The following is a 13,390-nucleotide window of genomic DNA, read 5'->3' on the forward strand; positions in this document are numbered from 1 at the left end:
CTGACTTTCCAGTCACAGCAGCATCAAATCTCCCAAACCTTCCCTATGGCTAAGGTACAAGCCAGCAGGTTGGGCCTGCCTCATCCTACACACAATATCAACATCAGGCCTCAAAATGTCCTTGAGCTGTCAGGTTCCCCCCGAGGGGACCCCAGGAACACTGTCCCTCACATTCAGCCTGACAGTGGGCTTGTCCTAACCACACAGAGACAAATGTGGTAGTGTGGCACACAGACTTTATTCTGACCCCTCCCTTCCTCCTGGGTCCAGGTCTATGTCCTGATCAGTGAGTGGGCTCACTCAGCACTCAGAAACACCCTCTTGCGTGCGGTGTTGGTATACGGGTGCCAGCGCCACTCCACATCTGCGGTGGCCTCCTGCTCCAGCGTGCCCAGGCGAATCATATACACTGGGGGGATGGAGATTGGAACATTGTCATCTATACTGCCAGACTCCCTCCCCATCCCTGACCAGAAGTAGAGTAAAGCCCCAAACTCACACTTCAGTTCAAAGCGAGGCCCAACCTCAGTCAGCTCCACACTGCGGTGGTTGGTCTTCCTATATATGTGGTGCCTGGGGCGAGGGGAGGCAGGGATGAGGGGAGACAGGGAGCAGATGTGGGTCGACAATAAACAGCAGAGGGACACAAAAGTCAGGACACCATTCTAAGGCCAGCCCATGGACCCACCGGAAGGAGATATAATCATCTTGGTTCGCAAAGGTGATAACCCGGTGGCTGTCATCTTTGGGCACAGGGAACAGGTAACGGAGTATGTCAGAGACCTGGGTCAGAGGGAAGGAGAGTGGCAAATGCCCAGCCTGGAACTCCCTGCCCCCAGCCCTCACCCTTTGGACCCAGACTCACCCGCTTGCCTAGGCGGGAGGAGAAGCCATGCATGATGAGGTGAGGCTTGGCCTCTGACACGGTTCCCAGGTCAGGGATGTCATGCCGCATGACCACATTGCACAGTGTGAAGTAAGCAGTGGGGCCGAAGGGCAGGTGGCTGACAATGAACCCCACTGGCGGGGCCAGGCAGGCCGTCAGAGACCCGCTCTGCTCTCAGACGGTCACCCCAGCAACCCCAGCAGACACCTTGGTGCCTGCCCACCAGACTTACCAGGTGTGCCTCTATGCTCATGGACAACCAGCAGGTCAGTGACCCCGTTGGCTTTGCAGGCTCGCACCAGTGCCCCCACCTCATGCCGGCCACGGTTCATGCGCTGGGCACCCGGGAACACCAACTTCAGCTCCTGCACACGAACACACTCCAATTAGGACTGGGGCCACTAGTGCCTTAGCATCTCCCACTTGCTCCCCACTACTGGTACCTTTGCAAACATCTTCAGGCGAGAACTGGGATCTCGAGAGGTAGTGATCATGACCTTAGGATCCTCAACCCCTGCCCATCGATATTCATCATCCATGTGGTTGGTCACACCTGTCAGGAGCATGAGGGGCAAGAACAGGACATCGTCTTGGGAAGTAAAACGCTAACTTGAGGGAGCGTGAATCTGTCTAGAGCAACACTGTCTGGTAACACCTTCAACAATGAACATGCTCCACACCTGCACTGGGCAGGAAGGTGGCTCCCCAGCCACACTGATCACAAACACAAGTGTGACTGAGGCACTAAGTTTTTAAATATGATTTAATTTTAGTTCATTTTAATTATATTTATCACATAGGGTTAGTTGCTACCATACTAGCACAAGTCCAGATTGTTAGGCCAAAGGTAACAGACTCCTTTCCCTCATAACAAAAATTTATAATGTCTTTGATACCTTTAATATCTGTTGAATAACGCAATGAATGAAACATGCGGATGCCAAGGAAGTACCAGGAGCTGGGGACATGGCAGTGAACAAAATGGACACTGTCTTGCCCTGGCAGAGTTCCTATTCTAGTAAGGGAAACAACAGACAAAACAGAAAGTGGGATAATATTGTATGTGTTACATAAATGGAATGGGGAGCAGTAAAGAAGAGCTGTTCTGAGGTGCCATCTGTGCAGAGTCATGAGGGCACTTGGGAGAGTTTTGGGAGCAGGAGCTGCAGAGCCTTTCCTTCAAGGTGTCTGAGGAATGACATGGAAGCCAGCAGGCTCAAGTGCAGGGAGAAAAGCTGGCCCAGTGTCAGGAAAGTTCACCTTCACCACCGGCATCATCAAACTCCAGGGATCCCTGTAAGGCCAGAGCCTCCCTGCGTAACTCCGTAGGAATCAGGCGGTTCTCTGCAGGGGGAAGACAGAGGGGCTGAGTAAGACACAAGCATGGATTCTTCATTTGAACAACACCGTTGCTTACAAAAACTGTACAGACTTGATGAAAAAGTACCTTTTTACTCCTTTCTGTGCAGAAAGAAGATTCATGATTTTTTGGCAGGAGGAAGGGAAAGACAAAACAATTTGTCTTACATGCCAACCCGTTAACAATGGTTACAGGTTGTTTATTGTTCCTGAGTTTCATGGTTTGAGGGCTTTCTAAAAATATTTAATCGCAAGTATATACTGTTTTTGTAATTAGAAAAAAATTAGCAAACCAATTTTTTTAAAGAATAAATCCAGAGTGCTCTGTACAAAGGTGGACCAGAAATCCTGAAACCCTCTGATAACAAAACTGCTAATCTTGCAGGGTCTGCATACTCAGTGTAGAGCCCGAGGTGGGACTGGAACTCACAAACTGTGAGATCATGAACTGAGCTGAAGTCGGATGCTTAAATCCGACTGAGCCACCCAAGTGCCCCCAAACCGCTAATCTTGATGCTTTGGGTCAGAGGTTTCTGCTGTGAACTAAAGCTGTACTTGGCAGAAGGGCTGGGCTGTAGGCAGAGCTGAAGTACAGAATATGAACATGCCCTTGGACCCAAGATTTCTTTCCAATATGCCCTGGAGAAATTCTTGCACATGGAAGAAAAGGTTCATAGCAGCAGTGCTTTTCTTAACTGCCCCAAACTAAAAATAAGCTCAATACCAAGCACAGGGAAATGGGAGCCCCCACTACACTCAACTGATCTTAGAAACAATGCTGAGTGAAAATATAAAGCTGTGAAAGAATACATACAACCGAACAATTACATTTAAAACTAAAAATCGAGCCATACGATTTAGGGATACAAACAAGCATGACATAAGCACAAAGAAAAACAAGGAAACGGTTTATTTTCAAACACTATTCAATGTTGTGGTTATCTGAGTTGGGGTAAATATTCTTGAATTTCAATATATTGAGCATTTTTAATTTCTAATGTGGGCAGATAGGTCACAAGTGTTTAACACAATGCTTAATGCAAACATATATATACAAAACATATGCACTTTCTGTCTAAACCATAAGAAAATCAAAGTTAATTTAAAATAATTAGAGGTATTAAGCTAAAGTACTATCAGAATAGAAAACAAAGTTCCATCCACACAAGAACCAAGAAAATAGGGATGGATACGGGACTTCCCATTAGGCATGTGTAACACTCTTCATTAGTATGACAAATAAAAAGCATAGAAAATACTTTTTTTAAAAAAGTGGAGAAAATACTGCAAAGTTAGATCCTAATTAACAACTCAAATAAAATTAAGTTCTCTGCAATTTAACAGTTTTAAAAAGCAAGGGAATCATAACAATGCTAAGACAGTGAGATATTCTTGCTACCTTGTACTGAAGGTAGCAAAAAGAAAAATAAGGGCGGTGGGGGCGGAGGTAAAATATCTATAGGACAACGTAAAGAATTTAAATTTGGTAAGAACACACTGTAAACAAAATTAATAGGCAAATTGTAAAATCTGGATGCTGCAGCACAAATGTAAGTAATTCATACCATCACGGAAGGGGCATCTGCAAACCAACAGGAGACCCAACAGGCAAGGAAAACGGCCCAGGGTTCTTAGCCACACTAAGAAATGCTAATAAAAGGGTTTTATTCCGTTGGGTTTTAAAATGCAAACCAATGGTCTTCATAATGACACATTTAGAGCTGCCTAGGGGCGGCGACAGGCATACCTTCGAGCGCGCGCCGAACCTTCTCTTTCTTCTCCTGGGCGGCTCGCTGCGACTCCTCGCGTGCCTTGCGGTACAGGTACTCCCGGCGAAGGCGGGCCTCACGACGCAGCTAGGGAACAGCGGGTCCGGTCGACCTCTTTCTAGCCACACACGTCCGGGCCCCGAGGGCCACCCGCCCCAAGTCCAGGAACCATCCCCAGCCCTCCGCGAACCCCCAACATCAAAAGCAGGAGCTCAAACATTCCTCCTACCATTCTGAGCGCGGCTTCCACGTGGGTCCCGGAGAATCTGCCGGCTCAGCCCGCGCAGCTCCACCCTCGATTCTGCCCTCAACCAAGAAGGTAGCCAGAAGCTTCACTAGACTCTGCTACTGCTAGAAGCGCCCAATGTTAAGATGGTGAAGGGTGGGGTGGAAGTCGCAAGGCAATTGGCCAGTCTGGAAGCGCATGCTCATTGGAGCAGCCAATAGTCTGGCGTCTAAGTGTTGTCCCATAGGATAGCAGTTAATAAAGATGTCAGTGTGTGGCTTCGCTACTTGTCACTGCTGTGCAGGATGCCCAATTTTAAGATGACGAACTGCTAAAATATTCATAACTGGCGGCCTTAAATGACCCAGCAACTGTAAAAGCAGCACAGCGGTAGACCAGAGGCTCGCCTCCGGGTTCCGGGAATTGAAGCCCCTCCTCCCTTAAAATGGCTGCCTCGTCCATCGCCACAGCTATAGCCCTACTTTTAAAATGCAGCCATCGCCAGAAGGAACTCAGAACTACCCATAATTCTAGCCGACTGTTCGGTAGGCTGGCCTACTTCAGAGAAACCGACTAATCAGTTCTGTGCCGCTGCTCTAGGCGCGCTTGCCTTTAGAAGCGACTACCCGGCTACCTCTAAACATCCGGAGACTAGGCCCACGTCTGGGAACGCCCCTTGAAGGTGGGTCTCGGGGGCCTATTGGCTGTCATGCCGGCATGGCGAACGGCGATTGGACGACCTGGGAAGAGGCTGGTTCCAGACCTCAGTTCCTTGGGCCCATGGCTGCCCCGGACCTACGAGCGGAGTTGGACTCGCTGCTTCTGCAGCTGTTCCAGGACCTGGAAGAACTGGAGGCGAAGCGGGCGGCACTGAACGCTCGGGTGGAGGAGGTGGGAGGCTGGGGAGGGAGGGCGAGAGGGCATGCGGAGGTAAACTGAGTTTCACCGCTCTCCTCTCATCTCAGGGCTGGCTCTCGCTTTCCAAAGCTCGCTACTCTATGGGTGCCAAATCGGTAGGTCCCCTGCAGTATGCCTCCCTCATGGAGCCCCAGGTCTGCGTCTACACCAGGTGAGGAGCTGTGCATGCTGGAGCGGGTAGGCGGGCAGGGGTCCAGGCTGGGGCCTCCAAATGTCGATCCTACCTTCTCGTTCTTCAGCGAGGCCCAGGACGGACTCCAGAGGTTGTGGCTGGTGAGAGCCAGCGCCCAGACTCCAGAGGAGGTGGGGCCCCGAGAGGCAGGTGGGTCCCCCTCCCTCCCTCGCTTCTTCCCGCCTGGGCGCCCTCCCGATGTCAAAAACAAAATGTACAGGATAATTGAGGAGATGATTTTATTAAGGGTGTTGCGATGGAGAGAGCGGCCCAGATTGGAGGATCAGAATGTCTCAGCAGGGTAGACAAGTTTTAGATAAGGTCCTTTACAGTTGTGATAGTTTTGCAATTAGGGTAGGTTTCAGTCAGTTGGACAGAAAATGTTTATATGTCTAACTACCTTAGAGGGACAAAATTCTAATCGCAGTCACTTATGAGAGGAATGGGGAGTTGGAGGTTCTGTCTGGCCTTTCAGCATGTTCAGGCAAATGAGAAAAGTCAGTGTGTGGTTCTGTCACAGGTTAACAAGGGAGTCATTTGCTGATGTTATGAGAGTCTTGAGAAAGAGTGGTCAGGGCCTCTCATCTGAGTCACAAAGGGAAGGGTTGTTCTTTATGGTAAGCTGCTTTCTGGAACATAAATGGTTGGGGGAATTTTCCAACCATCGGTGTTTGTCAGGATCATGAGCTCAGATCAAGTTCAACATTGTCACTGAGAAGACAAGGAATACTTAATGAAACCCCCAACCTCCAGTCTTTCTTTACCCAGCTTTGCGAAGACGCAAGGGTCTCACCAGAACCCCAGAGCCAGAGTCCTTCCCAGCCCTCCGGGACCCTCTGAACTGGTTTGGAATCCTGGTTCCTCACAGTCTACGGCAGGCCCAAGCCAGCTTCCGGGAGGGTGAGTGGATCCTCTATTTCCTGGAAGGACTTGAGCACTAATGCCATGCCACAGCTGGGCTTAATCTGCAAAGGATTTTCCAGGTTTTCTTCAGCAGACTTTTGTTGTACACCTGCTGTTTTTTCAAAAAGCATTTACTGGCTGTTGGTAGTGTTCCAGGCCCATGCTAGGTGCTGGGGATACAGCAGGAAACAAAAGGGATAAACACCCCTCATGGAATGTTTATTCTGTTGAGGGGAGAAAGAGAACATGCAAGTAAATAAGTAAGCCCTATACATAATACCAGGTAGGGGATTGTTATGAAAAAAATAAGATAGGGTACAGTGGATGGAGTTGGACAGGAGTGGGCTAGAGGAGTTATTTTATGAAGGGTGGTCTGGAAAGGCTTCTCTGAAGAGATGGAGAGAACTTTGTGGGTGATCTGGGGGATTGGTGTTGTTGGCAGAAGTATTAGCCAGGGCAAATGCTTTGAGATGAGATGGTGTTTGAGATGGCAGAGAGGAAGCCAATAGGTTGGAGTGGAATTAATGCAGGGGGTAATGCCAGGAGCTGAGGTCAGAGGGGGGCTGGGCCAGGTGATTTGAGGCTGTGTAGACCCTGATGAGGACTTTGGCTCTGAACAGAGGGAGGTGCACTGGACCCACAGAGTGGTAGGAAAGTTGTGGGTACTGGGTGGGAAAAGACAAGAGCAAAGGGAGGAAGCAGGTGCCAGGGAGCAGCCATGCTTGAGATACAGGTGAAGGCTGTGAAGGAGGGGTAAGTGGTGGGAACCTGTATGTTTTGAGAATAAAAGCCATAGGATTTGCTGATAGATCAATTTGAGAGTAAGGGAAGGAGTGAAGAATGAGCCCCTAGATTCCACCTGGGGATTCCACCTGAGCCAGACCACCTGGGGACTGAAGCTGCCCTCACCTGTTGTGAGAGGGCTGCAGAGTTGCAGCCAAGGGTAAAGTCAGGAGTTGGGTGTGAGTATGTTCCCAGTGCTGGGTGGTGGAGACTTTGATCAGGTGTCTGGGCACATGCAATCTGGAGTCTGGAAAAGACCTGGCCTTGAAAGAGCGATTTGGGAGCCCACTGCATGACACTGGTGTTTAAATTCTCAAGCTGCTGACACACGGCATTAAAGCTGAGATCAGCAGAGGGCCTTGGAGTGTGGAGAGGAGATGGGAAGAGATAGGGGAGAAACCAGATGAGGAGACTGAGAAGCAGTGGTGAGGCAGGAGCATCACCCAGAGGGTAAGCGACCCCAGAAGAAAAGAAGAGAAAGTGCTTCCTGGAAAGAAGTGATCAGATGCATGGCCAGCTCTGCTGTTAGGCAGGTAGGCTGAAGACTGAACTGGCCAGTGGACTAGGCAGCATGGAGGACCCAGATGACTCAATAGAGGCATCAGGCAAAAGCCACCTCGGTGTGGATCCAGGATGTGGAGCACTCTTGGAGGCAGAGAATACAGATAGAGGGAGAGAACAGTGAAGTACTGTGATAATGAAGGAAAGAAGGAAGGAAATGAGGGCATGCAACAGTGTTATGATCTGTGAATTTTTAGTTCTTGATGGGTGATAGTAAGGGGGTCAAGGAGGTCTGTTGAAGAGGTAGAATTTTGTGTGTCTAGTGAAGTTCTGAAGTAGCCAATGCAAGGCTCTTCCTGGAATATTTTAGGAATAGCATGGAGGCCAGAGTTCTGGAGCCTTTCCAGTCCCTGGGGATGTCCCCTGAGTCATGTGTCACATCACAGATACCATGGTGACAATCGTATCTCTTCATTTAGGCCTGCAGCTGGCTGCAGACATGGCCACCCTTCAGATCCGCATTGACTGGGGTCGAAGCCAGCTCCGGGGGCTCCAGGAAAAACTCAAGCAGCTGGAGCCTGAGTCTGCTTGACCTGTGACCAGAGACAGAGGAGTGAGCGCAGCTGTTCCTTCATGTGGCTGGCTACCTTATCTCAGGCCTTCCTCCTTCACAGATTGCCCCTGCCCCTATTCCCAGCTAATCCCTACTACTTAAAATTTCTCTGGTTTGCATGTTTTCAGCTTTGTTAGATGTGAAAGTTTGAAGAGGCAAACTGAGTAATGTTGAAAGTCACTACTTTGAAACCACTTCTAGGCTTGTATTCTCCTAGGACACAGTCATGTGGGGCAGAGGGCAAAGTTGTTAGGTTAGTTCATATTAGTAAATAACCAGAACATCCTCGTGGATATATCAGCTGCAGTTTCTTTACAAGATGCAATACTATCCAGCTAGTGGCAGGGAAGGGCAAAAAATAGGTGCTTCAGTTTCACTAGATTCTCAAAACTGATTTTGATGTAGGAAAAAAAACCAAACATGGATAACAGATCAGGACAGCATGATTCCATGTCAATAAAAAACACAAACACCTGAGTAGATAGGCAGTCCTTGACAGGTTTTAAGCCAGAAAGTAAAAAAGATTTGACTTAGATTTTCAAGGGAACTCTAGGAAGGGAACTCCAGGAAAAGACCTTTCAGATTTTTAAAAACCTCCTCTATCTTTACAGGAGTGAGACCAACCCTCTTTTAATTTTTGAAGGTCCAGTTGTATTTCCTGTGATGGGAACTGTGTCCATGCTTCATTTTCCTGCTGGGTTGTTGGTATTTTTAGCAGTTTCCAGGAGGTAATCTTTATGTTTGGGGAAAATTAATCCTTTGTTCATATACGAAATATAAATATTTTTCCCAATTTGTCTTTTAACTTTCCATATGGTGTTTTTTTTAAAGCCTTTATTATAAAATAAAACAAATTGAACTGCACAAAATAATTGACTAGCTTAATGAATAACTAAGGTGAAAGCTGTAGTAACCATCACCCAGCTCTTGTATTTTTCTTTTTAGTCAGTTTTCTTAATAGAGTTGAATTGATCAATCAGCTGTTTTATGATTTCTGGACTTGGGGTTGTAACTGATGTGATAAAGGAATTCTCCAGTGTTTTCCTCAAAAACTTTCAGTTGAGGTACGGAGTGAATCTTGCAACCAATTTGTCTTTTCTACCATAGGTCTACATACATATATACATTATGTTGATTAATCCACCCCTGCCGCTTTGAGATGCCACCTTTTATTCTTTCACTTAATCCCAGTGTGTACCCCTACCATATTTTGGACTTCCATTGTTTCATTGATCTTACTGTCAGTTAATAATCCTTGAGCCTTTCACATATACTTTAATCGCAGTGGTCAGATTTGTGATTGGATTGGGGAGAATGTTTGTTTTGTTTTTGTTTTTGCCACTTTGAGCTTAAGCTGTCCGTGAAAAGCCTACTGGAAGCACTCAAAAGTAAAGTAGAGAAATTTCAGAACAAAATACGGCTGCTACCAACGAAGAAGCTAAAATAAGATACCACATTCCGTTTTTGCTTTTCACGGAAAAGATATTAACGTGGAACTCCGGTCCTAGAAGGGGTCCTTTATTTTAGATGTCAGTAAATGACCGTTTATTGTTTGGAGTTGGGCTTCAGGTGTGCCTGCAAACGCGGACTGTGCAGACCGAAACGCCCGGCAATCTGCCCTGGCTCTAGTCCTTTAGATTTCCGGGACCAGGAGTTCCCGCCCCTGAGGAGGCCCGGATGTTCCCACCCAGGCCGAGTCTTGAGAACGGGGTCTTGAAACTGGGGCTGGTGGAGCTGCAGTCAGAGCGAATCTCCATGGGCGGAGCGAGCCCGGTAGTGCGCCGCTATTGTGTGGGGGTGCACATGACAAATTGATAGAAGTGATGTGTACAAGATGAGAGGCAGGTTGGTGCTGACTCCCATATGGTCTAGCGGTTAGGATACCTGGTTTTCACCCAGGCGGCCCGGGTTCGACTCCCGGTATGGGAACAGGTGTTTTGTTTCAATTGGCTGGAATTTTGTTTCTTCTCCCAGTGGAACACCTCAGATAGAATTGGGCATTTCTCTCTATTTAAACCTGGAGAAATTGAGGCCCAGGGAGCTCTGGGCCCCAGCTTTCTGTATTTTGAACGAAGTGTCAATTTTCACCATATCAGTAACTGTTTTCTCTATCAGCAACTTATTAATTATAGAAGATACCATATACATTATAGAAGTGAATACTATTATATTTAAATATTAAATAATATTTAAAATATTCAAAATTTATTGTCAATCTCAGTGGAGGGTGACCACTGTCTGGCCCTTCCCACACACCTCTGGGTAAGGACACCCTCCAGGAGGAAGGAGGGGCTGGGTGGAATCAAGACACTTGCAGCCTCTGCTCCAGAGACAGTCCAGAAGCTGGGCTGCAAGGGTTGGAGCTGAGTCTCTGGAGGAGCACAGGATGAAGTGCATGAATGGACTGGAGAGAGCCAGTTGGAAGAAGTCTGACAATTTAACTTTCTCTGGTCTTGTGGCCGCTTTGTTTGCCGAATGGTCCAGTGGTTAGAGTTCCGTTTTTTTTCACCTGAGCAAGCCGGTGTTCCCCCTACCCTTTATGAAAGTTACTTAAAACTTTAAAATAACCCCTCACTCAGCACACCCCCCCCCCCGCAACACGTGCACAATGCCCATCAAAAACTACAAACATGAGTCACTAAATGCCTTCCTCAATTTTCCACCTCCTTTTCTCTGGTTCACTTAGTCAATCCAGGGAGGTTATGTGCAGGTCCTGCCTTCAGGAGTAGACCACTACACTAGTTTATTCATTCACACATTTTGGGGGGAGAAATTATTTCTATTATATTACTTTAAAATATTACATGTTAAATATTAATATATATAAATAAAAATATATAATTAATATAATATTAATATTAACATATTACATGTTAAAATAGATACAATGGACTTTGGAAGTCATCACTCCTGTCTTCACAAGGAAAAAAGCTGAATAAACTAAAATTTAACAACTTTTCTCAGATCCATGAGAAAACTGAAATCACAGGGCAAATTGCTGCTTTGAAAACTGGAAAGAAGAGTGAATACAGAGAGTCATAGTATACCAGGCTCAGAAGCCGCTGCTGGAGCCAGCAACAGGTAGAAAAACTTAAAGGCTAGTTGACCCTGCTGAGAAAAAAACTCTCTAAAGGCCTGATATACAAGGGAAGCCATTTTATTTATTTTATTTTATTTTATTTTATTTTATTTTATTTTATTTTATTTTATTTCATTTTATTATTTTAAATTTTATTATTTTATTTTGACACGTTTAATATTTATTGTACTTTTGCAGAACAAGAGTCCTAGGTAGTTGCTACCTTGGTGGCTTAATTTAGACAAAAATAGCCAAGAGGCATCAATTTATTACTATAGCAGATTTAACAGTGACTCACTAAATTATTTAACAGAAGCATTTTCTAGAAAGTATGGATCTAGTCACATGCATACTAGAATAGGTGAAATATAAGAACACCATATACATTTTGTACAATGCACTTTTCTCCACAGTTTTGTTTGGTATAAAGCAAATGTAACTTTGCTCTGATATAGACCATTATTGATATGATTTTCAAGTTTTTCAGTGTGGGAAAGTGACTGTGGCCCTCCTCAACATGGAGTCCATAACACCCCCTGGGCAGGTTCAGACTCAACTCACATATCTGTAAATAGACTAGAAATAGCCAATCAGGTGAATGCTGGTTTTCCTCAAATGAAAACTGAAAAGAGGAAGAAAAAGATTTTGCCAGTTGCAACAGTTTGCTACTCCATTTGGAATGTAGGCATGGATCCACTGGCCATCAAACTCAGAGTCAGAGCCCTCAGGAAAACCGGAAGAAATTCTTTAGAGACAGCAAAATAACCACACAAGTCCCCCCCATCACACACACCACAGACACTCCTTATTTACCACACTCACACACACACACACACGCACACACACACACATACATACACACCACATGCACTGCCCAGCTCATACATGTCACACAGAAACACACGTTCACCACACCCACACCAGACACATACCGCATATACATCACATATATACCACACACATGCACACATACCCTGCATATCAAACTTCCATCACATATACACATACATATAGTACACACACTCTTGCTAATACACACCACACATACTGAACACACAGGCATACCATACATATACTAGAAACACACCAATATATACCACATACATACTACACAAAATAGCACACCCTCACCAATCATGACACATATACACCACAAATATTGCAAATAGCACATATATAACACATGTACCACATATATGCCAAACATTCACATGATATATAACTCACAAACAACAAATACACACACAAATGCACACCAGCAAATCTGCAAAACAAATATCAACACCACACATATCCACACACCATACGTAACACACACACACACACACCCCACATATGCATGGCACACATACACAACACAAACACCACACAAATACCACACACAGCACGCATGTCACACAAACACCAAATAAACACACACTGCACATGGAGAATAAACACACCAGAGATACACCACCATCACAACTCACATCCCATACATACAGCACACATGAACACACATAAACCTCTTATATAGCACTGATACACCATGCACACTCCACACGCACCACACAAATACCATTAGCACACACACACCACACATATGCCACACATATCATACATATAAAACACAGAAAAACACTTAAATCACAACCACTTTAAACAGACGCCACACACACCACACATATAACCATACACCGACACGCCACACATTTACCAAACAAGATATCACATAGATATACCACACATGCATCACACAATAACCACACATACAGAACACTCACTCCACAAGTAAAACACACCAAATAAACTGAACAAATCCATACTACACACTGCACATGCCATACATATACCACAACACAGCACACACATCATATATACACCACACCTATATTTCATACACACATTCTGCATACTCACAACACAAAAGGAACTGTTATATCATGTGTATCCTGCACACGCACCACATAGTCTGCCTTCACACAACATGCATCACAAACATACCAAATATACAGACTACATCTATACTACAACAAGCCACACGTATACCACACACGCAGCACATATCACACCTTCACCACACATACAATACACATATACCACAAATACACACACAAACACACTTCAAGTACAACACACACTATCCAGAGATACCACAAACACACCCCACATTCCCCACACAATAACCAGGTACTTATAACA

At 45.7% G+C, this 13,390-nt stretch overlaps 2 protein-coding genes and 1 non-coding gene across 5 annotated transcripts; 2 read left to right on the forward strand and 1 right to left on the reverse strand.

Moving 5' to 3' along the window:
- Positions 1-219: 219 nt before the first annotated feature.
- On the reverse strand, positions 220-4,959 carry IMP4 (IMP U3 small nucleolar ribonucleoprotein 4). Its single transcript, XM_025924273.2, has 9 exons — positions 4,244-4,959; positions 3,993-4,101; positions 2,147-2,230; positions 1,330-1,439; positions 1,119-1,251; positions 866-1,020; positions 689-783; positions 500-573; positions 220-409 (listed from the first exon to the last, which is right to left on the reverse strand). The coding sequence occupies exons 1-9, from the start codon at positions 4,244-4,246 to the stop codon at positions 297-299; spliced, it is 876 nt and encodes a 291-aa protein (XP_025780058.2). The 5' UTR covers positions 4,247-4,959; the 3' UTR covers positions 220-296.
- Positions 4,957-9,409, forward strand: VMA22 (vacuolar ATPase assembly factor VMA22). 3 transcript variants are annotated; one of them, XM_025924208.2, is made up of 5 exons: positions 4,972-5,131; positions 5,206-5,309; positions 5,398-5,480; positions 6,084-6,230; positions 7,997-9,409. In XM_025924208.2, the coding sequence occupies exons 1-5, from the start codon at positions 5,021-5,023 to the stop codon at positions 8,107-8,109; spliced, it is 558 nt and encodes a 185-aa protein (XP_025779993.1). In that variant the 5' UTR covers positions 4,972-5,020; the 3' UTR covers positions 8,110-9,409. The 3 variants fall into 3 exon arrangements, with proteins under 3 accessions (XP_086571847.1, XP_025779993.1, XP_025779994.1); XM_025924209.2 differs by having other exon boundaries at positions 4,978-5,131; positions 6,099-6,230; XM_086715721.1 differs by lacking the exon at positions 6,084-6,230 and having other exon boundaries at positions 4,957-5,131.
- Positions 9,410-9,987: 578 nt separating this feature from the next.
- Positions 9,988-10,059, forward strand: TRNAE-UUC (transfer RNA glutamic acid (anticodon UUC)). The gene has a single exon. It is a non-coding gene; the product is annotated as a tRNA-Glu (tRNA).
- Positions 10,060-13,390: the final 3,331 nt, after the last annotated feature.

Source organism: Puma concolor, chromosome A1, assembly GCF_028749965.1.
Source record: "Puma concolor isolate L17-30 chromosome A1, mPumCon1.1.hap2, whole genome shotgun sequence".
NCBI classification, from domain to species: domain Eukaryota; kingdom Metazoa; phylum Chordata; class Mammalia; order Carnivora; family Felidae; genus Puma; species Puma concolor.

Excerpts from the sequence above, each read along its gene's own strand:
- IMP4 (XM_025924273.2), bottom strand. Across the intron at positions 1,440-2,146 it reads TGATGATGCCGGTGGTGAAG|GTGTGACCAACCACATGGAT; the intron begins GTGAACTTTCCT and ends TGCTCCTGACAG. Across the intron at positions 1,252-1,329 it reads GCCTGAAGATGTTTGCAAAG|GAGCTGAAGTTGGTGTTCCC; the intron begins GTACCAGTAGTG and ends GTTCGTGTGCAG.
- VMA22 (XM_025924208.2), top strand. The coding sequence starts at position 5,021 with ATGGCTGCCCCGGACCTACGAGCGGAGTTGGACTCGCTGCTTCTGCAG. Across the intron at positions 5,132-5,205 it reads TGAACGCTCGGGTGGAGGAG|GGCTGGCTCTCGCTTTCCAA; the intron begins GTGGGAGGCTGG and ends CTCTCATCTCAG. Across the intron at positions 5,481-6,083 it reads GGTGGGGCCCCGAGAGGCAG|TCTTTCTTTACCCAGCTTTG; the intron begins GTGGGTCCCCCT and ends CCCAACCTCCAG.